At 51.2% G+C, this 27,239-nt stretch overlaps 1 protein-coding gene across 1 annotated transcript in view; it reads right to left on the bottom strand.

Moving 5' to 3' along the window:
- ATP8B3 (ATPase phospholipid transporting 8B3) overlaps nucleotides 1-26,985 on the bottom strand; it is a 32,980-nt gene extending 5,995 nt beyond the window's left edge. Inside the window, exons 1-24 of the mRNA XM_077191336.1 lie at nucleotides 26,960-26,985; nucleotides 25,716-25,804; nucleotides 20,969-21,043; nucleotides 20,409-20,500; nucleotides 19,178-19,291; nucleotides 17,910-18,008; nucleotides 17,438-17,499; nucleotides 16,811-16,883; nucleotides 16,651-16,721; nucleotides 15,278-15,360; nucleotides 13,844-14,002; nucleotides 12,828-12,916; nucleotides 12,063-12,256; nucleotides 11,141-11,349; nucleotides 8,951-8,985; nucleotides 7,713-7,869; nucleotides 6,892-7,080; nucleotides 5,652-5,764; nucleotides 4,267-4,431; nucleotides 2,998-3,109; nucleotides 2,681-2,756; nucleotides 2,159-2,291; nucleotides 1,471-1,738; nucleotides 462-685 (exon numbers count right to left, since the gene is read on the bottom strand). Of these exons, the coding sequence (XP_077047451.1) occupies nucleotides 462-685; nucleotides 1,471-1,738; nucleotides 2,159-2,291; nucleotides 2,681-2,756; nucleotides 2,998-3,109; nucleotides 4,267-4,431; nucleotides 5,652-5,764; nucleotides 6,892-7,080; nucleotides 7,713-7,869; nucleotides 8,951-8,985; nucleotides 11,141-11,349; nucleotides 12,063-12,256; nucleotides 12,828-12,916; nucleotides 13,844-14,002; nucleotides 15,278-15,360; nucleotides 16,651-16,721; nucleotides 16,811-16,883; nucleotides 17,438-17,499; nucleotides 17,910-18,008; nucleotides 19,178-19,291; nucleotides 20,409-20,500; nucleotides 20,969-21,043; nucleotides 25,716-25,804; nucleotides 26,960-26,985 (2,907 nt within the window). The remainder of the gene's footprint in view (nucleotides 1-461; nucleotides 686-1,470; nucleotides 1,739-2,158; nucleotides 2,292-2,680; nucleotides 2,757-2,997; nucleotides 3,110-4,266; nucleotides 4,432-5,651; nucleotides 5,765-6,891; nucleotides 7,081-7,712; nucleotides 7,870-8,950; nucleotides 8,986-11,140; nucleotides 11,350-12,062; nucleotides 12,257-12,827; nucleotides 12,917-13,843; nucleotides 14,003-15,277; nucleotides 15,361-16,650; nucleotides 16,722-16,810; nucleotides 16,884-17,437; nucleotides 17,500-17,909; nucleotides 18,009-19,177; nucleotides 19,292-20,408; nucleotides 20,501-20,968; nucleotides 21,044-25,715; nucleotides 25,805-26,959) is intronic.
- Between the last annotated feature and the right edge of the window lie 254 nt (nucleotides 26,986-27,239).

Below are 27,239 nucleotides of genomic sequence, written 5' to 3'. Positions count from 1 at the left end.
GAGTCATCCCACTCTTTTGCCACAGAGATGGGTTTACTCAGTAATAGCTGCTCATAAGTAGCTTGCTTGGGTTTTGGGGTGGCAAACTTAAATTCATTTTGCTTCGTTTTTCTTGCTAGACCATGATGCAAAGGGTACAAGGGTTGATCTTTGCTGTTTATAGCATAGTTTTCATTATTATTTCATCTTTCCCTTACGGTACGTAGTCTCTATCGTGCCAATGGTGTCTTTTCTATCACCTATATTGGGACTAGTAAATGCTTTAGTTGGGTGTGGGTATTGTTCATTCTGTGTGCTGGGGGATGCTGTGCCTGTTAAATAAACAGGTTCTTTCCACTTCTCTCCAAGGAATCCTTCCCGAACTGGTTGGGGCAAGGGGCCGTGTGGGTTTGCTTTCTGGAGGGGCCCCCTTTTGGAGGTTTTCTCCCACATTTGCCCCAAATTTACCCTGCACCCCTCACCTGGGCCGTGAATCCGCTGTGGAAAGCGAACCACACCTGGGCCAGGAGGCCGGCGAAGGTCTTGTAGAAGAAGCAGCGGAGGAACTTGCAGATGCGCAGGTAGTTCCAGCGGCCGTGCACCAGGAGCAGGCGCTGCAGGAAGGAGAACTGGGCCAGGGCGTAGTCACTGCACTGCACGGCCTGCAGCCCCTCCAGCCCGCTGATGCCCACCCCGATGTCCGCGGCTGCGGGCGGCAAATGCACACGGGGAGCTTTGGGGGCAGCCGGGGGCTTGATGTCCCCGTGGGTTGTTGGAGGGGGATGCAGTATGGGTAAATGAAGGTGGTATAGAATGTAATCTTATTCCCTAAAGAGCTGCAGCCAAACCAAATACTAAAGATTATGAGCAGGCCTGATTTTAACAGGCCACACCTGTAGCCAATAAGAAGCGTGTTATGAAAGAGTAGATTGGTAGAACTGGAGTTAGCTGGCTGCTGTGAGGACAAGGAAGAGTCAGTGCCTAGAGGAGGTGCCTACAAGAAACATCAAGGAGGTACAAAATTCCAGCAATATGGAACCCTTGCAATGTAATGACCGTAGAACTCTTGCACTATAATGACGACAGGTTGTCCCCAGGAACATGAATCCAGGAGTAACAGACAAAAGGGAACAAGCCCCCTCTATGCCATGTCCTGGATATTCCAGGCGTGGTGTGAGAGCACAGCCCCGTGTCAGGGCTGCTGGGAGGGGCAGGGATGACTCTGCCAGCTGCCCATGCTGGGGTTTGAGGGTTCATCAAGGTTCATCCCAGATGCCAAAAGCACATGGGCTCCTGTGCACTTATCTTGGGCTGGTCCTGTGCCTCTCACTCCCCTCCCAGCATAGCAATGTGGGGCACAGGTCTGGGGCTTCCCCTCCCAGTTCCTCACCCCAAAGGGGAGGGTGACATGGTGGAGATGACAAATAAGGCACCACCATCACCAGTGGGACACACCAACAGAGCCCTGACCTCCCCCTGCCCGAGCCTCACTTTTGATCATGTTGACATCGTTGGCCCCATCCCCGATGGCCAAGGTGACGGCCTTCTTGTGCTTCTTCACCAGCTGCACCATCAGGGCTTTCTGCTTGGGGGTCACCCTGCAGCAGATCACAGCCTGGCAGCTGGTGGCCAGGTCCACAAAGGCCTTCTCCACCAGAGCCCCCTGGTCCTGTGAGGCCTCGGCCCTGCCACAGCACAGCCACCGCCATGGCCACCCCTTCTTCTCCTTCAGCACCTCTCCTGTGTGCAGGATTCCGTCCTTGGGGGAGAGCACACGTGGCTGGGACCTCACCCATAGCCCTCAGAGCTCTTCAGCACTGCTCTCAAATGCCCCCAAAGAGTGACTCTGGTTTTCCCCAAGCTCATCACACAGTGGGTGCTGTGACCATGAGCCCAGTATGTCCCAGTGTGACCAGGAGACCTTGTGATCCCCACCCAGCCCGTGTCACCCCAGAGCACTGGGCAGCTTTGGCCAGAGCCCCCCAACACCAAATGCTCAGTGCAAGGTTGTTCTCCTCCCCACCCTTCGTTCCCCAGCCCCAAATGGGCTTTTCCCACCTTTTGGGCAGGATGAGCACCACGTCCTGCCCGCGCTGGTGCCACCCAGGACTCTGATACCACCAGGGCAGGAACAACCATCAGGCAGGGAGCAGACAACAGCATCCAGGTGCCACCTTACCAGGAAGTCCCCGCTGACGATGATGGCTCTCTTGTGGCACGGAGTCTCTGCGTGCTGCTGGGAGAAGCTGCATGGGGTGTCCCCACGGGCACTGAGGTTGTTGTTGCTCTCCCAGTAAGCCTGGAGGATCTCACTGTGGGAGGAAAGGGGGGTTGGATATGAGCTGGGGACACTGGGAATGTTGGTGAGGCCTTGATCATCTCAAAGCCAGGGAGATGAGACTCTGGTGGGAACAGGAGGAACAAAGAGGAGGTTCACTCATATCAGAAATCAGCCTGCTTTAGAGGCTGGAGAGAAGCTTAAATCCTTTCTGGGCAAAGCCTGCCAAGGAAGAGCATGGGGTGGGAGAAGAAACAGGTGGGAAGGCCTGGAAAATCACCAGATGAAGACCATGGCTGGCACAGGGCAGGAGAAGCTCCCGTGGCTGAGCCGAGCTCTGCCCACCCTGCCCCAGTTCCTCTGCCTAAGGGTGTCCCCAGCAGGGACAGCAATGTCCTGAGCCAGGAGGGGACAATTCCTCACCTGACCTCCTTCTCCTCCAGGATCTCCATGTCGTCTGTCAGCAGCCTGCAGGCGTAGCCGATGTTCATCGCGGTCTCTGCAACACCCAGCTCTCAGTGGTCCATGGTGCTGCCCCCAGCCCAGGGCAGCCCCCAGCCCTCGGCTCCAAGAGCCCTTGGAGGGCAGCAGCTCCTTCCCCTGCCTCAGTTTCCCCTGCCAGGTGGGATGTGCTGCTAAGGGAGCAGCAGGACCAGTTCCTGCCCACTCCCAGTGGTCCTTCTCCTCTCTGGTCCTGGTCAGGGGAGAAGCTCAAATTTGTTGGGGGGGTCTCCACTGACCTTGTTTGTCTCCTGTCAGCACCCAGACTTTGATGTTGCCCAGTTTCAGCAGCTGGATGGTCTCAGGGACTCCCTCTTGCAGCTTGTCCTCGATGGCTGTGGCCCCGAGCAGCTGGAGGGGGTGACTGGGTGTCAAGGCATGGGGCAGGGCAGGACAGAGGTGGGAATCACCCCTGCAGCCAACCAGCAGCCCTTGCTGGGGGTGACACAACCTGACATCTACACTGACATCTACATCCACTGGCATGTCACAAAGTCACCCCTCGGGGCAAACTCCACCTGTCCTGCCCCCAGGGAATGGGTGTTAGGTTGGACACTTCACCTCCTCATTCTGGAGAGCCAAACCCCCTTGCCTGCCCTCTGGGGCACAGAGAGCTCCTCCTGACCCCAGCCCCGTCCTGTCACTGACATATTTTCTGAAAAATACCTTTGCCAGGATTTCTCTCCTGAGAAGCTGAGAAACCTCAGAAACAAAATATAAACAATAATTATCTGCTGCCGTGGAATGTGCCAAGTACATCTTTGATTGATCTCATGTGGATTGTTTTTACTTGATGACCAATCATGGTCCAGCTGTGTCGATGCTGTGAACAGTCACAGGTTTTTATTATTCATTCCTTTCTAATCTCTAAAATCCTTTATGTCTATTTCTTTTAGTATAATTTTAGTATAACATTTATAATATAATATAATTGTAATGTAATATAATTGTATGTAATGTAACGTAACATAATATAATATAATATAAATTATATATATTTCTATAATTTATATATATTTATATATTATTATATATAATATTATATATTATATATATTATTTATATATAATATAATGTAATGTAATATAATGTAATATAATATAATATATTCCTTTCTAGCCTTCTGATGAAATCCTTTCTCTTTATTTCTTTTAGTATAATTTTAGTATAAAATTTTTAATATAATATAACAGAATATAATGTGGTGTGGTGTGATGTAATGTAATATAATATAATGCAATGTAATATGATATAATAGGTGATATTATATAATATGATATATTATAGATATTATATGATATAAAATATATATTATATTTATTATTTATATAAGTATATATTATATATAATATATAATGTAAATAATATAAATATAACATAATATAACATAACGTAATGTAATAGAATAGAATAGAATAGTATAATAAATCAACTTTCTGAAACCTAAAATCAAAATTCTCATCTCTTCCCTCGCCCTGGGGACCCTCAAACTCTGCCCCAGGTCGCACCTGCAGGTTCTGCTCCATCTCCTCGTAGAGCCGGTCCAGCTCCCGGGCGCGGTCCCCCAGCAGCGCCGCGGCCTCGCGGTGCCTCCGGCCCCAGGCGTGGAACTCGGCCTCGCTCACCTCCCTGCTGGCCACGCACAGCGTCCTCAGCGTCTCCTCCGCAAAGCGCTGCGGGCAGGACACATCAGCACTCCCCTCCCACACGAGCGGGTGACAAAACTCTGCTTTGGCCCCTCGAAAAGGAAAGAGGCCCAGCAGTTTCTCTCCTCTATTAGGTGAACAAAGGCATCACATAGGCCTGGGGGACTTCACCTCAAACTTAAGGATAGCTAATTGCACAGAAGCCAAAAAGTCCCTCCTAAGCAATTAACTAAACAAAGAATCTCTGGCACCTGGCTCGGTTCTTCTCTGTTATCTTGCCTTTCATTAAACCTTTTTGTCTCCAACACTGCAACAGAAGCCATCCTGCTGGTCTTTATGCTTCCAAGGGCAGCTGAGCTATCTTGGGTGTGTTATAGACCTCTGAGAGCTTATGAGACCTGGCTCGAGGAGGCTCCTGTAACATCCTCCCTCCCCAGGAGACTGTGGGAAATTATATGAAAAGTAGAAAGTAAGGACAAATCTAACAATGATCTGTGTATTAACACTTGGCTAGAATAACTCCCTAAACAGAAAAGTTTATCTAGTGAGATATAAGGGAGTTCTAAGCTTCATAATGGAGCTCTGTGCACTGTATTTTAAGGCTTACAAGTAGATATTGTATTTGAAATAAGCAAGAATTGTTTAAACCAAAGGTACATGTGCTTATAGTGGTTGGATAGAAATACTGTCAATGTGCTTTTGCTTTGTTTCATTGGTCAAAAAACTTTTAAAGTGAGTTGTGACATTGAGTTCTTTGTCTGCTGCTGGGGATATGAGCTGGTGGCATCTTCCCATTGTCATAACCATGTAATGAGAGTGATGCTGGAAAATAAAACAGCTTGGGAAGTGTTCCCCAAGCTGTTTGTGATTTGTACATAGACCCCCAAACGGCAATAGAGAGGGCCAGGAAACTCTCACAGGACCAGGGCATCACCCCAGGCCAGCCATGGGCAGAGCCAGAGACACTCCAGGACCTGAGCATCTCTCTCCAGGCTCTGATTCCCTTCCCCCATCCTCCAGCATCCCCATGAGCATCCCTGCATGCAGCTGCTCCATGCAGAACACCGAAGGGGGAATCCATTCCCTCTCACCCCCTGGCCCACATGCAGGTGAGGCTCCTAGAGCAGAAGGCAGAACCAAAATCCCTTAGGCAGAGGGAGGAAGAGCACAGGGCACAGAGTGCAGGACAGCCAGCCCAAAGCCAGCAGGAGGCAGAGCAGTGCTGTCACCCCGGGGGTGGCACTCACATCCAGAGCCCTCTCGGTGAGGCTCTCCTGGGGCCCTCGGCTCCGCAGCCTCTGCAGGATGACGGTGTCAGCACCCTTGGTGTAGAGCCGGATGGTGCCCTGGGGGTCTCGCACTGCCAGGGAGGGGAGGACACCTTAGGGCCCCTCAGAGGTGGCTCCCATTCACTACTGTCCCTGCACAGTGGCCACGCTGGCCGTGCTGGCCCCCAGAGGGTCACTGGTGCTTTTCCATCTGTGGCCATGAGGAGCACAGGAGTATCCCCAGATCTGCACCAGCATGGGGCAGAATCAGGGACTGCCAGTTCCTCACAGAACTCCTCTGAGTCCTGGATTTATTTCCTCTCTCTTGGCTGCTCAAACCCTTCTCAGCTGCCCAGACCAAGGTGAGCAAATCCACAGGGATGACCAGGATGACCCTCAGGAGCCAGCTGTGGATTTACTGATGTTGGAACTCAGCACATCCCTCCGGGTGTCCAGAGTTGCTGAGGACCCCACCAGGGGGCTTAGAGACCCTGGCACTGAGCCCAAAACACCTGGGGATTGGATTGTGTCCCCTGGAGCAAGTTGCCAGCTTTGTATGAGGACCTGAAAGTCACAGAAGTTTAAATAGTATAATAATAAAAAAATTATCATAGGGTGAAAAATGTAGATTTTAGGATTTTTGGTATGGGGGTTATGGGGACAAGATGGAGGAACTTGGGCATGTCCAGCCTTTCTTCTTCTTCTTGTTCTCCATTTTCTGCAGTGCTGTTGGCACTTTGGGATTGGTTTAGAGTAGAAGTGCACTGTCTAACATAGGTGATAAGTATTGGGAATTAAGTGTAAATATGTTATACGTAGTTTGTGGTATAAAAAGACAACACCCCCTCAGGGCAGTCAGAGCGCCTGTGGCTGCCCTGCTGAGCAGATCTCGGCTGGGCAGAAAGAAAATTTTATAGATAAGAATTAATAAACAACTTCAAGACCGAAAACTGAAGAGCTCTGACTCGTTCTTCAGATGTGTGGGCTGAAACAGAGACATCCTGCACATCTCAGGGCAGCAATTAACAACCAAAAACCCGAGATACTTCCTCTGTCTTGGCTGCTCAAACCCTTCTTGGCTGCCTTGCCCAAGGTGAGCAAATCCACAGGGATGATGACCCTCAGGAGCCAGCTGTGGCCACCTGCAGCCATGCCAGTGCCATCCCTTGTAGGGCTGAGCACAGAAGGGACCTGGGACAGCCCAGCCCACCCCGCTCACCCAGGACAGACATCCTCTTGCGGTCGCTGTTGAAGTCCAGCATGGCCAGCAGCTCGTAGGTCCTGGTCCTGCCCAGCTCCCTGATGGTGATGGAGTCCTGAGTCCGGGCCAGGAAGACATAGCCCAAGCTCCTGGCTGCCAGCACCAGCGCTTCCTCATCTGGGGAGGCTGCCTGGTAAACCAGCTGGTCTGCAGGAGAGCAGGAGGAGGAGGGTTACACAGAGAGACTCACAGCAAACCCCACTGGGACAGCTGCAGTGTCCCATTCTTGCCCAGCTGTGACACCCTGAGCCTGAGCTGCCAGGCTGGGGAAGGCCAGTCCTGCTTGTCTGATCTGGAGAGGGACAAGGGATGGAGGGACAGGACACAGGGAATGACTCCCAGTGCCAGAGGGCAGGGCTGGATGGGATCTTGGCAATCAGGAATTGTTCCCTGGCAGGGTGGGCAGGCCCTGGCACAGGGTGCCCAGAGCAGCTGGGGCTGCCCCTGCATCCCTGGCAGTGCCCAAGGCCAGACTGGACAGGGCTGGGAGCAGCCTGGGACAGTGGGAGGTGTCCCTGCCATGGCAGGAGTGGCACTGGATGGGCTTTGAGGTCCCTCCCAACCTCAGCCATGCTGGGATTCTATGATCCCAGACAGGATTGTCCCCCTTGTGCTTCTGTTCCCACCCATGAGCTCTAAAACTCCCCCAAACACAAACCCATGGCACAGGGACAGTGGCACGAGCCCCCCACAGGCTCTCCCACCCCACAGCTGAGCTTTGCTGGGCGCTGCCAAACCCCACCACAGCCCCAGAGCCCCGAGGGGCAGCTCAAACCCACCGCCCCTGTCCTCCACCATGACGGTGTGGCAGAGGGCCAGCAGCCTCAGGAACTCCCTCAGCACTGGGTCATTGTCCCTCTGGGCGGCCTCCAGCAGCGTCACATCACAAACACCCGACTTCTGCTCCCCGGGGTGCTCCCAGCTCAGCCCTGAGCCCTGCAAGAGGCACAGGCAGGATGCAGGAACCCAGTGGGACTGAGCACAGGGCTCAGTGTCCCCAGGAGCACCAGGATGTGACACAGTGCCACTCTGGTGTCCTTCTGTCTCAGGTTGGAAATGGGGATGTGTGCTCTGTTCCTATCTGTGGAGCAGTTCTGTTAGTTCTGTTATTCTGTTCATGGGGCAGTTTTTTCTTTATCTCTCCCACACCAACCCTCCCTGCAGGAGATCTCTGCTGTCCATGGCCACTGAGTGTCCCTGCAGGGCTGATCCAATTCCAGCATCCCATGGGGAGATGCTGCATTGCCCAGGGCAGGAGCCAAGCATTCCTACCTGGATCCAATGTGAGCCTGGCACAGCCCAGCAGCCTTTGCCCAGTGCATTGCCAGAGGAGCAGCTTCTGCTGCCCTGCATGGCCAGAGGGAGCCCAGGCCCATCTCCAGCAGCCCTGGAGCTGCAGAGGAAAACTCCCCCCTTGTGCAGGATCCCTGCTCCAGCAGAGCCACAGCTGGCACTGCAGGAGGGCTGAGCCCCCATGGGATGTGTCAGGGGGTGCCCTGACACACAGGGGACAGGGACTGCTCTCACTCTGGCAGGGTTTGTTTGCTTTTTTGTTCTATTGTTTAATTTTCCTAGTAAAGAACTGTTATTCCTATTCCCATATCTTTGCCTGAGAGCCCCTTAATTTCAAAATTATAACAATTCAGAGGGAGGGGGTTTACATTTTCCATTTCAGGGGAAGCTCCTGCCTTCCCTAGCACACACCTGTCTGTTCAAACCCAGACACCTTCTAAGGTGTCCCTCCCCTCCCTGCCAGTGAGACCCCCAGGGCACAGACCCAGGCTGGAGCTGAGCCCAGCTCTGCGCTGCCCACGCCAAGGGGGTAAAACAGCTGGGAGTGAAAAAACCCTAAAAATCAGAACTGCATCCTTTCATCACCCCAGTTCCCCTGTCCTGAATGACAAACCCACCAGACCCCTCTGAGAGCCTGGACCCTGTTGAGAGCCAGCTGAGCTCCTCAGTGGCACCAGTGGCACCAGTGACAGCCCCATGGCACATGGGAGGGGAGTTCACTCACCTGTGGCTGTTTGTTCTCATGCCCTGTGCCTGAACCTGCCAAAATAAAAATAATCCTATTAATAGAGGGCTGGCAGGGGGCATGGAGCAGCTTCTCTGGAGGGATTCCTGCTTCTGCTGGCCAAAAACCAGTAAAAAACCAAAAACCTGAGCATCTGCCCAGGACTGGACTCCACTGGGATATCCTCACTTTTTTGATTTTTGTTCAAATTTTCACCATGATTTTAATGTTAAAAATTCAGGTCTACTTTCAGCTGCATTTCCTGGGACATTCTGCATTTGGCCAAAGCCTGCTGGGATGAGGGCGATGCTGCTCCACAGGGGTGCAATGTGCTACACCAGGGAAAATTTGGTTTATTCCTGCCTAAAAGCTTTGCCAGGGTTTTTTTTGTCTTCCTTTTTTCTTTTACCACTGTCCATTTGTCTCAAGCACATGATGCTTGTCACAGGAAAACAGGGCTTCATGCTAAACCTTGGGCCTGCCCTGCTCATTAAATGTCCCTAATTAAGCATCATAAGGGTTCCCAAAGTAAACCAAGAGCTGGAGAAAGTGCAGCAATGAGAAGAGGAAGGACTTGGCAATTTTCAAGGCTTTATGGGGAAAACTGAGCAGAATCATTAAAAAATAATGAATTTTTAAATGTACAGAAAAGTTTAAAAAAACCAAAAAAACCCAAACAGACAAATAAAATTAAAAAAAAAAAAAGTAAAGAGCAATGACATATATTCACTCTAATGGAACAGTTTCAGGACAATGATAATTTTATAACAAAATAAAAAAATAAAAACTCCCACAAATAGAAAAAAATTAATCTACAACCTTAAAAAAACTTAATATAAAAATAAAATACACAAACATTAAATAAAAATAATGAACTTATATTTCTATAATTATTAGTAAAAAATAACTTAAATTAATAAACAGCTATATTAATAAAATTATAAAAAATAGAATATAAAAATATAATTACATAAAATAAACTAAAACTGACTAAAAATTAACTGAACTAAAACTAAGCTAAAAACTAACGAAAACAAAAACTAAAAATTATAATAAAAACATATATAAACATACTACAAAACCCATTAAACAAAAATATCCACAATACAACAAAATTAAATAGATATAATAAATTAAAAAAAAAACAAAATAAACCTCATAACAACTACCTATTAAATTTAAAAATTATGTATTATAATAAAAAACTTATAACTACTTTAAACTGTTACCAACTACTTCCCCCTTTAAAATTTCACAATTTCTAAAACTAATATTTGTCTAAACAATAAAACATTCTTAACCCAACAATAATCCCATTCCTTCATTAAAAACAAGAATTGTCTTAGGTTGGAAGATGTGGCTGGGGATGTGCATTCTGTTCCCACCTGTCAGAGCTGGGGCAGTTCTCTGCTGTTCTTTGGGCAGTTTTTTCTTTATCTCTCCCACACCAACCCTCCCTGCAGGAGATCTCTGCTGTCCATGGCCACTGAGTGTCCCTGCAGGGCTGATCCAATTCCAGCATCCCATGGGGAGATGCTGCATTGCCCAGGGCAGGAGCCAAGCATTCCTACCTGGATCCAATGTGAGCCTGGCACAGCACAGCAGCCTCTGCCCAGGGCATTGCCAGAGGAGCAGCTTCTGCTGCCTGCATGGCCAGAGGGAGCCCAGGCCCATCTGCAGCAGCCCTGGAGCTGCAGAGGAAAACTCCCCCCTTGTGCAGGATCCCTGCTCCAGCAGAGCCACAGCTGGCACTGCAGGAGGGCTGAGCCCCCATGGGATGGGGCTGTGCCACCCCCTGACACACAGGGGACAGGGCCTGCTCTGACTCTGGCAGTGATTTGTTTTCTTTTTTGTTCTATTGCATTTGTATTTTCATTTTTCCCTAGTAAAGAATTGTTATTCCTATTCCCATATCTTTGCTTGAGAGCCCCTTAATTTCAAAATTATAACAATTCAGAGAGAGGGGGTTTACATTTTCCATTTCAGGAAGGCTCCTGCCTTCCTTAGCACACACCTGTCTGTTCAAACCCAGACTATAATAAATCCTGCAAAGCTCCAAAACCATGGGGCATGAGGACAAGGAGAATTCCTACCAACACCAATCCCCCTGTCCCAAGCACTCAGCAGGGGTGGAAAGAGCCAGCTCCAGGTTCATGTGAGCCCCTACAAACCAATCCCAGCCCCAGTTACCATAGATGGTCCCGTTGACACAGCATTTCTTGAAGCTCATGATGTTCTGGGTCAGGGTGCCCGTCTTGTCCGAGAAGATGTACTGGATCTGGCCCAGCTGGTCGCTGAGGCTGGTGCTCCTGGCCTCAGCTGGGATGTCCTTGGCACCATAATACATCTCCAGATCCCAGTTGATGAAACAGCTGTTCACCAGGTAGATGAATTCGAACCTAGGGAGTGCAGGAGGAGAAAACAGGGAGAAGGAGGTGCTGTTCCTCTCAGCCCAGGGTGCTGGGGACCTGAGACAGGAAGGAAAGGCAGGGGACATCCCCACTGTGATCCTACTGCTCTACTCAAGGGACTCAATTCCAGAGGGTTTTCATCACCCACTGGGTCCCCTCTGGAATTCTCGCCCTTGCTGACCAAATTCACAGATCTGGAGGTCCACTGAAGGGCCCAAAATTTTGGAAACAGCTTTTTCCAACATAAGCTGTGATTGTTGGCTGCACAGAGCAGCTGTGCCCTTCTCCTCCCCCACGCTGCTGCTGTCCATAGGAAGCCCAGGAATATCTCAGATCCTGCATCCAGGGAGCTGCACCTTCCTCAGAGCCATCCTCAGCCTGCCCATGACTCCCAATATCCCAATATTCCTCTGGCAGTGGAAGCCATTCCCTGTGTCCTGTCCCTCCATCCCTCATCAGGGGTGCCCAGGGCTCACATCCCTGTTCTGCTTTTGGCCTGGGAAGATCCCAAAGCACACCCTTGGTGTTTCTGGACACACATCCCATGCACCATTCCCCTCTGCTGGCTAAGGGAACACCTGGGAATGACCTGGGCCACACCTGGACCTTCATTTTGGGGCTGTGACCCAATTTCCAGGTGAGGAACAGGGGCAGGGGGTGGGTGCTGGGCTCTGGTCCCCACCAAGCTCCGTGGTCCTTACGTGATGTACATGGACATGGGGATGATGATGCTCAGGAGGATGGTGAAGCCCCAGAAGTTGAGGAAGGCCTGGTGGGCAGGGCTGGTGTGCTGGTAGAGGGCAGCCAGGTAGCTGTGCTTCTCCTGGAACGTCCTGGCCCAGAACCCAGAGGCCACAGCCAGGCCCAGGGACGTCACCAACAGCAGCAGGAAGATCTGGGGTGGGAAACCAGCATGAGAAGGTCCCAAGATGAGAAAGCCCCAGGATGGCAGAGCCCACCAGAATCTTCTCTAGAAGGATCCAGGGACACCTGAGAGCCCCTGGCAGGGCCTGAAGGGGCTCCAGGAGAGCTGCAGAGGGACTGGGGACAAGGCCTGCAGGGACAGGAGCCAGGCAATGGCTCCCAGTGCCAGAGGGCAGGGCTGGATGGGATCTTGGCAATCAGGAATTGTTCCCTGGCAGGGTGGGCAGGCCCTGGCACAGGGTGCCCAGAGCAGCTGGGGCTGCCCCTGCATCCCTGGCAGTGCCCAAGCCAGGCTGGACAGGGCTGGGAGCAGCCTGGGACAGTGGGAGGTGTCCCTGCCATGGCAGGGGTGGCACTGGATGGGCTTTGAGGTCCCTTCCAACCCAAACCATTCTGGGATTCTCTGAACATGTTAAACTCAAGATATTTTGGCCCAAATGTTGCAAGATGAAGAAAAGCAGCACCAGCCAAGCAAGAGGCCCCTCATGAGCAGCCCTGAGGGCCACTCCAGGAGCAGGGCAGAGGTGTTGGCCCACACCCACCACGATCACCAGCCGGTCCATCAGGTGGTCCAGCTTGGTTTTCTTCCTCTTGATCTTCCCAGAGTTCCTCATGATTTTGGAATCAAACCCTGGGCAGGGAACATTTCCAAAGTAAAAATGCAAGTCCCAGGAGGTCAGTGAGGCTGCTTCCCTCCATGAGGACACCTCCCCTCCCCTGAGGAGACCCTCCCTCCATCAGTGTCCATGGAGCCATGGCTGCAGGCCCCAAAATGTGATGCTCACAGCAGCTCTCACCCCTCCCTCTCCCCACAGCTCCCCACGGCCTGAGCTGGGTGGGCTGGATCTGGGATGAGTGAAAGTGTCCAAGGCCAGGCTGGACAGGGCTTGGAGCTGTCACAGACATCTTTTATGGAAAATCCTTTTCTTAGGATTTTTCCTCCTCAGAAGTTGAGAGGCCTCAGGGACAAAATGTAAACATTGATTATCTGCTGCTGTGGAATGCAACAGGTGGATCTGTGATTGGCCCATGTTGGTTGTTTCTAATTAATGGCCAATCACAGCCCAGCTGGCTCGGGCTCTCTGTCAGCGCCACAAGCCCTTTGTTTTTCATTCCTTTTTTTTCTATATTTAGCTAGCCTTCTGATGAAATCCTTTCTTCTATTCTTTTAGTATAGTTTTAATGTAATATATATCAAAATAATAAATCAAGCCTTCTGAAACATGGAGTCAGATCTTCATCTCTTCCCTCATCCTCAGACCCCAGTGAACGCTGTCCCATGGAGCACCCTGGGACAGTGAGAGGTGTCCCTGCCATGGCAGGGGTGGCACTGGATGGGCTTTAAGATCCCTCCCAACCCACACCAGCCTGGGATTCTCTGAACATGTTAAACCCAAGATATTTTTGACCAAATATTGCTGCAGCTGGGAGATAACCCGAGACGAGGAGAGCTTTGGTACCACCAGGACACAATGCAGCATCTCCTCCACCTTGTGCCAGCCCTGCCGGCGCTGGAATGGCTCGGGCAGCTCAACCCCCCCGGGGCAGGGACACTCGCCTGCGTAGAGCACCAGGCCGTAGCAGAGGGCGGTGTTGCGGACGCGGCAGCCCCGCAGCAGGACCCGGTCTCCGTCCAGGGCGTGGGTGCGGCCCCGCCAGCGCAGGGTGCCCGTGAAGGTGTGCAGGCGGCTGTTGGGCTCCTCGCACCTCACCCGCCCTGGCACAGGTAAAGTCAGGGGGCAGGGAGAGCCTTCGTCCCCTCTCAGCCCCATCAGTCCCCTCCAAAGAGGGGTGCTGGGATGTGGGAAATTGAGTTATGATGGTCAAAATATAGGTTATTAGTGTTAAAATACACTAGTACACGTGGGAAAGTGTATATATGTGTATATAGCCTATAAAAGTATTAGCAGCGTTGTGTGGTAATAGTTGACAGGGTGAAAAAGTTATAAATTCTTATAAAGTTATAAAGCTAAAAGTATATAAAATAAGATATATAGAAATGAAAATGGAAAAATATTAATGTTAAAATTATTAATAAATTTTACGATTTTAATAATATAATTAATTTAATTTAATTATTGAATTAATTTTGATCATTTAATCAATTGTAGTAAAATTAATAATGTAAAAATATAAAAACGAAAATTGTAAAATAAAAACTGTAAAAATTTACTTTTAATAAAATGAAAAATTATAAAAATGAAAATGTAAAAAAATGAATAATGTAAAGATTCATAATAGATTTAATAATTTTAAATAAATTAATAATTTAATAATTTAATTAAATAAGTACTTTTGATTTAATAGATTAAAATAAATTTTAATAATTTAATAAACTATTAATAGAATTACTAATATAAAAATGTAAAGATGAAAATTATAAAATGAAACATTATAAAAATTTATGATTTTTTCTAAATTTATGAAGTATTATAACCAAGAAAAAGGTTGGCTTCTGGTGGAATGGCTTAGAGTTTTACATCTCTTATGTCTCGCCCTTCATCGAGACTGAAAATGGAATAAAATCTTTTCAAACACTTCTCAGTTACCCCATCTCTATAAAAGCTGGGAATAATCCAACACTCGGGGCCTCCTGGGGAGATCCAGGGTTTGTCAGGGCATCTCTAGGTGGGATTTGGAGGGCTCAGATTAAGGCTCAGGGAGGTGCTGGGAGGTTGGGCAGTGCAGGAACCTCACTGGAGAAGGTACAAACACAACCCCCTTCGCCCCAAAGGCCTTGGAGAGGGGAGTTCTGCTCCCTGAGGAGGAGCAGCAGGGGCTGGGCTCGGGTTTGGGCACACAGGAAAATGAAGACCCAGGGCAGGGGGAAGGTGCCCAACCCTGGTGGATCCATCACTGAAGCGATGGGAAGAGCCTCCCCACGAGGCCTTTGGTGCCTCTTGCTGGAGTGATGGGAGCAGAGCATTCCCAGGGCTGGGTCCATCCCATCCCAGCGGGATTGGCCATGGGCTCCCCCAGCCAGCAGACTCACCATCAAAGGCAGCCATGCTCTCCTCGCTCTGCAGCTCCTGGTGGGTCACCAGAAGGGCCTGTCTGAACTTCAGGTTGGTTTCCCTGTGAGCAGGAGCCAGGGAAAGGAAAATAAAACAACCCTGTGGGGTGACAGAGCTGTTCATCCTCCTGTCAGGCCCACGGGACAGAGACAGCCATTAATTATCAGCTAATTACACAAGTGGTGGCAGTGACATGCCAGAGAGAGGGATCTGTCATGCCACATGTGCAGGAAGAGCCCTGGCCTGGGGACCCTGCCCTTAAATCATCCTGCACAGGGAGGATGGGCTGGAGGGAGCTGGGACATGGAGACACCAGCCTTAGGTGCCAGCTGCTCTGTAGAACCCTCAGCAGAGCTTCTGGACTCCCATATTCCAAATTTGTGGGTGAAATCTGTGTTTCTGGGGTGTCTGCAGGTTTGGGTTTTGGAGGATCTCCCACATCCTGTGGTTTCCACAGTGCTGGGGGTTCCCCAAGACAAGGGTCTCTGGCCCTGTCCCACTGATACCCTGGGGTTTAAGTTTTTCTGTTCTGTTTTGGTGAGCAGCTTTTAGCTTTATATTAAGGATAAATATAGAATATATAGGATATATATATATATATATATGTGTGTGTGTGTGTGTGTATATATATCTCCTATATAATATCCTCTATATATATCCTATATATATATATATCTTATATCCTATATATATCCTATATCCTATATATATCCTATAAATATATATCCATCCTATATATAATCCTATATCCTATACCTATCCTATATATATATCCTATATATATCTATATATCTCTATATATATATATATATATGTAGGATATATATATAGGATATAGGATTTATACTAGGATCTCTTCACAGGCTGGTGAAGACAAAACAATCCTATTCCAGCTGGAGACTCAAGGACAATCCCTTCAAACTCAGGCCCAAAGGACAAACAACATGAAAAGAGGAGGGTGGGCAAGCAAGCAAGGAGGATGAAACTTCATCATTTGAAACTGTTAATTGGACAATTAACAATACAATTGTTGTTAATTGGACAATGAACAATAGAACAATAGTTAACTCCTATATGCAAATGGACTAGAACTTATAAAAATGTGAGATCTTGTGGCCAAGCCCTTTTTGCTCCCATCTTGGAGCCATCTGGGCAGAGCCACGACTGTGGCTGTGGCACTGCCAGGGTGTGGCCTTGGAAGGCATTTCAATAAAATATCCATTTTATGCCTCTGAACTCCCTCTAGTCTCTGTTCCAGCTCCTCAAGGCATCACCCCCATGGCCAGAGGGGTCCCTGTCCCTGTCCCTGTCCCTGTCCCTGTCCCTGTCCCTGTCCCCGTGCTCTCCTCACCCATCAATGTCAGCGGTCTCCACGTAGCAGAGGCTGCTGGGCTCGGAGCTGCACAGCAGGAGCAGGTCAGCCTTGAGGAGCAGAAAAGGGGAGAGAGCAGCAGGATGAGCCCCTGGTCACTGCTGTCCCCAGGGCACAGCCAGCTCTGGTCCCCCCTCACCGGGACGACGCTGTCCTTGCGCAGCCGCACGATGTCCCCAACGCAGATGTCGCGCCACTCCCGCCAGCAGAACCTGTGGGGACACCCAGGGGACAACTTTGTGTCCCTGCAGAGCGGTGGGACTGGGGGCTGGGGGTGTTTCAGCCTGTGCCTGTCCTGAATTCCTGCAGGATTTGGGTCTCCAGGCTCTTGTGGCACCTCCAGAGGGCTGAGCACCAAGGGTGGCACATGTGTCACATCCGTGTCCCTGTCCCCACAGGTGACAGGGGCTCTCAGCACCCTGAGCACAGCTGGGAAAAGCTCATCTTTCCCTGGAGCAGTGCTGGGCAGGGACACATCTCCATGGGTTGGATGTGATGGCCTGGAGGAACTCTGTGGCCAAGGAAAGCCTCCCCCAGCACATCTCAGCAAACTGGGGCATTTCTAAACCCACTGCCCATGCCTGGAACATCACCAATCCTCCAGGAGGACCTGTGGCACATTTTGGGAGGTGATGGGAGCTTGCAGAGCCCAGAACAGTCCCACCAAAGCCACTCCTCAGCTGCTCAAGGGTTCTCACTTCTCACTTAATGGGATCACAGATGTTCTGGATGTGGCAAACACAGGCAGAGCCCCCCAGCCCCTCACCTCCTCCCAGCCAGGATCTCACAGGGCCTGCTGTTGATGCTCCTGTCACTGCGGTGACGGCCCTGCACAGGACAGACAGACAGACCAAGGGATGGCAATGGGCAATGCCAGGCTGTGGTGTCCCACCAAAACACCCCCCCTGATGCCACCACCTCCCTCCTCACCCCAGAGCCGTGGGAAGGTTTGTTCTGATGAATACAGAGGCTGAATTTTCCCCAGGTGTTTCTGGGGACCCACCTGGCACTCCAACCCATAGTCAAGGCATTAAAGGTGACAGAAATGAGGGTTTGGACCCCAAGGGAAGCAGCCAGGGTGTGACATCTTTCCCAAGGGAAAATAAAAACCCATGTGGATGTGGTGGAGTAGGGGATCCCTCAGGACTGAGGGGTGGCAGCAGCCCCTGAGCCCCTCAGCCCAGCTGACAGCAAAGGGCCCCTCCCTGCCCCTGTCCCCAGGGCCACCCCCCACTCACAATGTCATCGATGAGGTCTCGCAGCCCCCGGATGATGAGGAGGCAGCTCAGGGGGAACAGCAGGGTGTACCAGGGCAGCGTGGAGATCTCAGGGAAAGTCTGCAGAACGAGGATTTTACAGCACTGACACAGCTCCTGTCCCACCTTGGGACACTTGAGGTGACTGAGTGACTCCCTGGCTGGCAGGATCCCATCTCAGGATCACCAAATCAACATCTCTGCTACAGACACCTCTTGTGCTGGGTTTTCACCTCTTTTTGAGGTGTGAAATGCTTCAGGGTCTCTGACTCTGGAGGGATGAATTTCTGTTTTGGTGTGGTCAATCTGAGCTTCAGCTCCATGTGAACCAAACCCATTTTATAGAATCAAGGAAAGATTTGGGCTGGGAGGGACCTCAAAGCTCATCCCATCCCACCCCTGCCATGGCAGGGACACCTCCCACTGTCCCAGGCTGCTCCCAGCCCTGTCCAGCCCGGCCTTGGGCACTGCCAGGGATGCAGGGGCAGCCCCAGCTGCTCTGGGCACCCTGGGCCAGGGCCTGCCCACCCTGCCAGGGAACAATTCCTGATTGCCAAGATCCCATCCAGCCCTGCCCTGGCTCCTGTCCCTGCAGGCCTTGTCCCCAGTCCCTCTGCAGCTCTCCTGGAACCCCTTCAGGCCCTGCCAGGGGCTCTCAGGTGTCCCTGGAGCCTCCTCTTGTCCAGGTGAGCTCCAGGGTTAGAAGTTAAACCAAGACACAAAGGGGAAAGGAGAAGAAGAAAGAGAAGAAAACTGAAAGAAGAAATCAAAACTTTGGAGGAGAGAAATAAAACCAGAAGAGGGGCTCCCAGCTGGAGGCCTGGAGCATCTCCATGGCCTCCTCTGGCCTGGCTCCAGCAGCTCCACATCCTCCTTAAGTAAGGAGACTTTAATTTAAATGAACCACACTGAACACAGGTTAAACCCCTCAGAAAGTTCCTGAAAGATGCTGAACACCACAGAAAAGCTCCTGGGGAACCTTTCAGCCCAGATTGCCTGCCCTGAGCTGCAGAGAGCCCTGCGTGGGCAGAGCCCTGGCATACACCCGTTGCATTGTGATTTCAGGGTTTACCCCAGAACCCCAGGTTCCTCCCTGATAATTCCCTGCCAGGTGTGTCAGTCACCTCTCCTTTCCCCTCCCAGCACTGTCTGTCAGTCCTGCAATTCCAGAAGGGACTGGCAGATTCAAAGGATGCCCTCTACCCCCGGGGGTTTTCATATTCCAGTACCCACGGGGTGCCTGTGCCCACCTGGAGGAGGATGACGAAGACGAAGTAGACGTTGGCCATGCGGTGGAACTGCTCATAGAGGTTCAGGGGCAGGAAGGTGAGCAGGTTGTACTTGGCTGTTCTGATGGCATTGCCCTGGGGACAGGGGGACACAGAAATAGGGACCTGCTCTGCAAATGCCAGAACATTCTGCTGCTCTTAGGATTTCACACAGCACAAGAGATGCCTTAATTATCAAAGCTGTAAGGGAAAATGTTGATTTCTAAAATAATAATAATAATAATAATAATAATAATAATAATAATAATAATAATAATAATAATAATAATAATAATAATAATAGTTGTTGTTGTTGTTGTTTTTGTTGTTGTTATCATTATTATCATTATTGTCATTATTACTATAATCAATGATTTATATTTAAAAATATTTATTATTAATAAAATTTATTTAATTTTTACTATTATTATTTTAAAATCTTATTATATTTATTATATAAATTATTAACTTTTTATTATTTATTATTAATGAATATTCTAGTTAGAATAATATTCTAAAACTATTTTTATTTTAAAATTATTATACATTTAATATTATTAATAATTTCTATGTTAATATATTAATTTATTTTAATAGTATTTTTATTTTAATTGTATTATATATTAATTTTTAAATTACTATTTCATATATTTTTGTTTACATTATATTATATTATACTATATTATTTTATTTTATTTTATTTTATTTTTATTGTAATAATATTATAGATATTTATTATTATTTTTAAACTATTATTTAATATATTTTTATTTTTAATATATTGTTTTCTTTTTAATTATTTTAATTTTAATAGTAGTATATATTTATTATTATGAATTATGATTACTTTATACATTTGTGATATATTATTTTATTTTTATATTATATTTATATTATTATTCTTATAATATATTCTTTTAATAATTTTTTCTCCTACCAAGGGGCACCACTAATGTTGCTATTTCACTTTCTTTTGGGGAAGGGAAGGGAAGGGAAGGGAAGGGAAGGGAAGGGAAGGGAAGGGAAGGGAAGGGAAGGGAAGGGAAGGGAAGGGAAGGGAAGGGAAGGGAAGGGAAGGGAAGGGAAGGGAAGGGAAGGGAAGGGAAGGGAAGGGAAGGGAAGGGAAGGGAAGGGAAGGGAAGGGAAGGGAAGGGAAGGGAAGGGAAGGGAAGGGAAGGGAAGGGAAGGGAAGGGAAGGACCAGCCTAGCTCACCGAGTATTTCCTCTTGCTCAGGCAGAAGGCGAATTTCTTCCTGACCTGCCGGTGGTAGCTGCGGTCGTTGGCTCTCACCTCCCAGGTGAAAGCTGGAAGAGCAAAGGGACATCCCCCAGTCACCCTGGGAGCCAGGCCAGGGCACAGGGACCAGTGGTGGCCATGGCTGGGGTGGCTCCCCAGGGGCCCTCGGGAGCTGCAGGCACAGCTGGGTCTCAGGGTCAGTGACAGGGGACAGAGAGCAGAACATTCCAGAGCTGCCCACGCCTCCCCGAGGCTCAGGGTGGCCCCTTGGGCTCCGAGTTTGGCTCACAGAGGGCTCAGGCCCTGCAGGGTGAGCCCCCAGCCTTTGGGGCTCTGCTCATTCCTCTCCCAGTTCTGTTTTTGCCATCCCAGTGCAGACCCTCCAAGCAGGGAACATCCCAGCCCTGCTCCCAGCACTGCCCCTGCTCACCCCAGACCTTCTTCTTCCCCATTCCACACCTGTGTCCCACACTCAGCTCCCTCACCAACCATCTGAAAGCAGCAAAATCCCCAAGCCACCCCCTTGTCACACTGACCTGGCAGCTGCTCCTTCCCACGTGGGCAGCCTGGGGCTGGCTCCTGCTCAGCCATGCTGGCACCTCTGCCAGGCCCTGGGGACAAGGACAACCAGAGACCTTTGGAACACTGAGCAGGGACAGTGGGATCCCGTTAGGATGCTCCAGTTCCCAAATGCCAGGCCCTGGGGACAGGGACAACCAGAGACCTTTGGAACACTGAGCAGGGACAGTGGGATCCCACTGGGATGCTCCAGTTCCCAAATGCCAGGCCCTGGGGACAAGGACAACCAGAGACCTTTGGAACACTGAGCAGGGACAGTGGGATCCCACTGGGATTCTCCAGTTCCCCCAAGGCCAGGCCCTGGGGACAAGGACAACCAGAGACCTTTGGAACACTGAGCAGGAACAGCAGGATCCCGTTGGGATGCTCCAGTTCCCCGAGGCTCCAGGGCAGGACACCCTGTGGGAGGGACATTCTCCCATCAGCCTTCACCCATCCCAGTTCCCTGTGACAGCTCCAAGGCATTTTTGCCCTCTGGGGAAGCTGCAGGAAATCACTGAAGTCTTTGAGGAGGAATTGGAGCTCTTCCTGTGCTGCCAGCCCAGCCCAGCTCCATCAATGACAAGATTTCCCTCATGCTTGGTGGCCCTGTGACCTTCCTGCAGGGATGGTAGGGAAGATTAATTAATGTTTGTGAAGAGCTTTGTGATCCTCACATGAAGGGAGGCAGTGAGGGATAAAGCATTAATTACTTTATTATTAAATAACTCCACCAGAAGTCAGCCCCTACCGTTATTTCTTATCTCACTCCTTTGATCACTTTTTTCCTTCTTTTACCCCAAGTATCAACTTCCCTCTTGCTCCTGTGGGTATTGGTTTGTCCCAGCACCTCACAGATGCCACTGGCTGGGCATCCATCCTCATTACAGGTCAAAGGGACCCAAACACCTGCAGCCAAGAGCTTGCCCAGATCCACAAAATCCTTCTTTACCACCCAGGACTTGGTGCTGTCCCTGTCCTTGGATCCTAAATGACACCCTGAGCTTAGCACACACAATCCCAGAGTGGTTTGGGTTGGGAGGGACTTTAAAGTTCATCCCATCCTATCCCATCCCATCCCATCCCACCCCTGCCATGGGACACCTTCCACCATCCCAGGGTGCTCCAAACCCTGCCCAGCCTGGCCTGGGATGCTGCCAGGGATCCAGGGGCAGCCCCAAATGTTGCTTTCTTTGTTTTCACAAACAAAAGGGAGGAAGGGAAGGTTTCAGGGAGCTGCTGGGGGTGGTGGGACACTCCAAGAGCTCCCACTCCCATTTGTCCCAAGGCTGAGGGGGAGAAGGAAGAGCAGTGGATCCCTGGAGGGATGGGATCTCTCCCACACAGAAATCCCACAGAAGCCCCTCAGTGCCCAGACTGAGACCATTTGGTTCAGGCAAAATAGGATTTGACACAGAGCAAAGCCAATCTCCCCCTTCCTCCCTGCTGTGCCCCACTTGTGTCCTTGTCCCAGGGTTCTGCCAGCTGGGGACAGCTCTCCTGCAGACAGACAGACAGACAGACAGACAGGGATCTGATCCCACAGGGATGAAGGCAGGACAAAAAAACCCTCACAGATCTCCATGTAACTCCTCAACACAACAATTCCACAGAAATAATGGCAGCAGGACTCGCCAAAAGGCCACGGTTAAAGTGTGGAAAATTTGGACAGAAAACAAAATATTGCCCAGATTCTGTGGAAAACATGACAGCCCAGTGACAGCCCAAGGTGCAGAAAAGGGAGGCACTTTGCAAATCAGTGATATTCCAAATATGGCACAGATGGAAATCTTCTACTGTGAAAAGTGTTCCACAGCAAGGGAAACCACCGTGAAAGGACACGAGTGTTAGTGATGATTCACGTGCCCAAAATGTCTCTGAAGACAGAATATTTGGGGAACTTCAATCAGATCCTATCTGCAGGGTCATCAGCTGATTCCCCAATGATTCAGAGTTTTGGGGATTGCTGGTAATGAGCTTGTAACCTCTGCTGTTTCTGCTTTCTGTAGGTAATACCAATAAATAGTGACTGTTTTTAATATTATATAAATGTTTAAAAAATATTGTCTCAACCCTTGCAAACACTTGCTGCTAATATATTGATTGTATCATGTGAATTCACTGATTTTTGTGATAAGAATTATTTATAAGGCATTGTTACAATGTTTACAGCTGGTTTTCATATATTTTACAATCTCTCTGTGTACAAAGGGACCAAGGAGGGACACAAAGCCCTCCCTGCCCTGCTCCTGGCAAGCACACTGCCCTCTCTCCTCCTGCCAGAGGGATTGGGATATGGGGGATCCCCTCAGGGACCATGAACAGGATGAGGGATGCAGGCCCAGAGGGGGCAGCTGCTCCACAGGGAAAATCCTACAGGAGACAAGAGAAACCTCAGCTGCTCACAAACCCTGATCCCATCCCTGAAGTGTCCCAGGCCAGGCTGGACAGGGCTGGGAGCAGCCTGGGACAGTGGGAGATGTCCCTGCCATGGCAGGGGTGGCACTGGGTTGGCTTTAAGGTCCAACCCAACCCATTCCAAGGTCCCAGCCAGGGGTGGCAGCTGGGACAAGCCCTGAGCCTCAGCCAAGCTCCTGATGGAGAGGTCAGGCTCAGGCTGGGAAGGGCAGAGTCAGGATTGCAAAGGGGACAAAGGCTGGGCTGAGACACAGCCCATCCATCGGGACAAGCCAGCCCAAGGCCCAGGAGTGTGGCCAAGCCAGAGCCACCCTGGGGGCCTGGTCCAGAACTGAGCCCTGGCTGAGCTTGCCCAGCCCAGGGTGGTGGTTGGGGGTCCCAGGGGGTCCCAGTAACCCTGGCTGTGCCCTCAGGGCTCTGATCAGAGGCTCAAAGCATCCCCTGCCCTCCCTCCTTGCTCTAGGACACCAACATTTAGGGTGAGGCTGACACTGAGAATTTCCAAGGTGATTTCCTGGGCTCTGCTTCCAGACCAACCTGCCCTGAGTGTCACACTGGAATTCCTGGGTTGATTTGGGGTTATCCTGGTCCCCTCGTGCTCAGGATCAGACCTGAAGCTGCTGATCCACCACATCCCCACCGTGCCTGGCATCTCTGAGCCCCTTTGGGTCCAGTCAGGATCACCAGGATGCCCAGCCAGGCTCCACTCAGCAGCTCCACAGAATCCAAACGGTGCCAAACAAAACCAGGGCTTGTTCAGCACCTGCAGCTGGCACAGACTGGGCTCTCCATGGGGCTGAGTGCCCTGCAAAGGCAGCTGGGGGTGCTGCCTCTTGCCAGGGCCTGGAGCAGGGGGAAAAAAGTGAATTAAAGCACTGGAAAAAATATTTTCGAGGAGGTATCCAAGAAATCTCGGTTCCAAGAAAGCTCTTGACAAACGTCACTCATCAGCTCAGTAATTAGAGATAAAAACTGCACTTTGGGGAGGCAGGAACTGGTGCCAGGGCTCCCTGCCAGCCCCAGCCCCATGGGGGGACAGCCTGGACAGACAAACCCTGCTCTGGCCCAGCCTGGACAGACAAACCCTGCTCTGGCCCAGCCTGGACAGACAAACCCTGCTCTGGTCCCAGCCTGGACAGACAAACCCTGCTCTGGCCCCAGCCTGGACAGACAAACCCTGCTCTGGCCCCAGCCTGGACAGACAAACCCTGCTCTGCCCCAGCCTGGACAGACAAACCCTGCTCTGGCCCCAGCCCAGGGCTCCCAGGAGGGCTGGGGATGGCCAAAGGCACAGAACACCCTGTGAGCACCTGGGGACACCCTGTGAGCACCTGGGGACACCCTGTGAGCACTGTCCCACACCTGGGGACACCCTGTGAGCACTGTCCCACAGCTCAGCGAGTCCATCAGTGAGTTCTTACCCCAGGGGATGTTTCCTCAAATCCCCACCCGGGATGGAGCCGCCGGGACTGTCTCATCCCGGGAGTGTCCCTAAAGCATCCCCGCGCTGCTGCCGGCGGCTCAGAAGCCCCAAAGCAGAACTTTCCCACCCCAAAAGTGCCGCTCCGGGCTCCTGGAGGTTCGCATGGCTGAGCAGAGCCGGGTTTAAGGAGGGCCGGGCACGGCGCCACCAGGATTTGGCCGGGGCTGGTGAAACCCGCTCAGATTTCTGTCCCTGCCTGCCCCGAGCGCTGCCACGGGAATTCTGTGCGAGTTTTGTTCCTGAAATCCGCGGCTCAGCGCCGAGCTCGGCTCCGTGCGGGAGCTGTGTGAGAGCTCGGGGCAGCACAGCTCGGGGCTCCCGGTGCCCTCCGGCTCCTTCCCGCGCTGGGGACACGCTGGGGACAGCACCAGCCTGGCCCTGGGTCCCTCCCCGGGGCTGGCACACCCCCCGTGACCCCTCCCGGGGCGCTGCTGTTGTTTCCCTACCCCAGTGTCCCACGGGGACCGCAGCCAGAGCCACCCCGGGGATGTCCCCACGGCCACCCCGCCCCAGTGTCACCCACCGCGACAGGCGACAGCGAGCGGGGGGCGGCTGTCACCTCCCGGGCCCGGCACGCCGGAAACGCCCCCGCGCTCGGCCGGGCCATCATTAAAACCTCTCGGGGTTATTGGCCAGGACGTGCCCGAGCCATGAGTTTCCCTCCTCTCGCTCCCTTTTCCAGCCGCTTGGATGCCCTTTGGGGTGCCAAGGCCGTCCCCAAACGCTGCTCCGTGCCCGGAGGGGCTGCCCCGGCGCCCCCTGGCCCTGCCAGCCGTGTCTGTCCCCGCTGTCGCCGTGCCGCGCTCCCCGCGGGGTCCCCGTACCTGCCCCGGTGCCGGGCACAGCCCCGGGCAGCGCCGCGCTCCTGCCGCTCCGCGGGACGGGACTGCTGCCACCCGCGCTGCCACCCCTCCTGCCACCCCTCCTGCCACCCCTCCTGCCACCCCTCCTGCCACCCCTCCTGCCACCCCTCCTGCCACCCCTCCTGCCACCGCCCTGCCCCACGCGGGGCCGGGGACAGCCCCTGCCACACCCCCGGGCCCTGCCCGCCTCCCTCCTGCCCCTCCTGCCCGCGTCCGTCCCGCTCAAACCGAGCCGAGCCGCCGCTCCCGCGGGACCGTCCGGGCTCCGCGACACGGGGACACCGCCGGGTGTCCCTGCCCTGTCCCAGTGCGGGGCAGGCTGATCCCGGGCTGGGCTGGTGTCCCCACTGTGCCACTGGTGCCCCCCGAGCCCCCCGGGTGTGGCAGCAGCTCGGGCACGGCTGGGCTGTGCTTGGGCACTGTGAAAAACGCCAATCACTTGTTTTTAAAATTTTAAAAGTTTCATAGTAATAAAATGGTTATAAAAATAGTAATACAATTAGAATAATAATAATTTGGACAATTTGAATTAGGACAATATGAGACAACAAATACAAAGAGTTACGGATGTCCGGGTACCTTTTTCAGGGCAGCACGAGCCCGAAAAAGGACACCCGTTAACAGATGATTAAACCTTAAAAACAATAACCTGTTGCATATTCATACACCTCATCCATGATGCATAAATTCCATTCAAACACAGGATTCTGTCTGGTCATCCACAACTTCTTCCTCTGAATCCTGACAGCGCCTTCGAGGCAGGAAGAAGTTCGTTTCTTCTGATAAGGGAGCAATAAATTCTCTTTCTCTGAAAGATTCAGGTGTCCTGTGGCTGCCATCTCACTGCGAGTCCTCTCTTTAAAAAAAGTGTCCTACATCACATAGTTTCTATTTTAACAATTTTTATAACCTAAAACTATATTTAACACAGTACTTAAGAGAATTAATACAGCATCACTTTCTAACACAACACCTATAATATTAATTTGAATATTTGCGAAAAGCCAATCATAAAATACACATTTTTCACAGGCACCGAGCAAGGCGGGAGGAGGGGACAGCGAGGAAGAGGAGGCCGAAGGCACAAAGGAGCCACTGCGGGCAGTGCCAGCAGAGCCCAGCTGGGGACAGAGGCCACCTCGTTAGTGACGGCAGCCAATTAATGAGGCCGGAGCTCGTGTCCGCCCCGCTCGCATCCTGCACACCCGCAGTGGTCCCGCATCGCCGGCATTGCGTTAATTAATGCCTGCAATTAACGCAGGGACCCGGAGGCGATCACAGCCCCGCAGCCCATGAAGCATTTACTGCACAGCCGGGAGCGGCTCCTGCTCTGCCCCCGTGTCCCCATTTGTGTCCCCACACGTGTCCCTATACATGTCCCCTTGTCCACAACCTTGTACACAAACCTTACAACATCAAAAATAACAGTCCTAAACAAAACAACAGCCCTCCTGAACATTTAGCTGAAAATTCGAGTAAAAATTT

The sequence above is a fragment of the Agelaius phoeniceus genome, chromosome 29 (genome assembly GCF_051311805.1).
Source record: "Agelaius phoeniceus isolate bAgePho1 chromosome 29, bAgePho1.hap1, whole genome shotgun sequence".
NCBI classification, from domain to species: domain Eukaryota; kingdom Metazoa; phylum Chordata; class Aves; order Passeriformes; family Icteridae; genus Agelaius; species Agelaius phoeniceus.
This window is presented reverse-complemented; position numbering and strand designations above follow the sequence as displayed.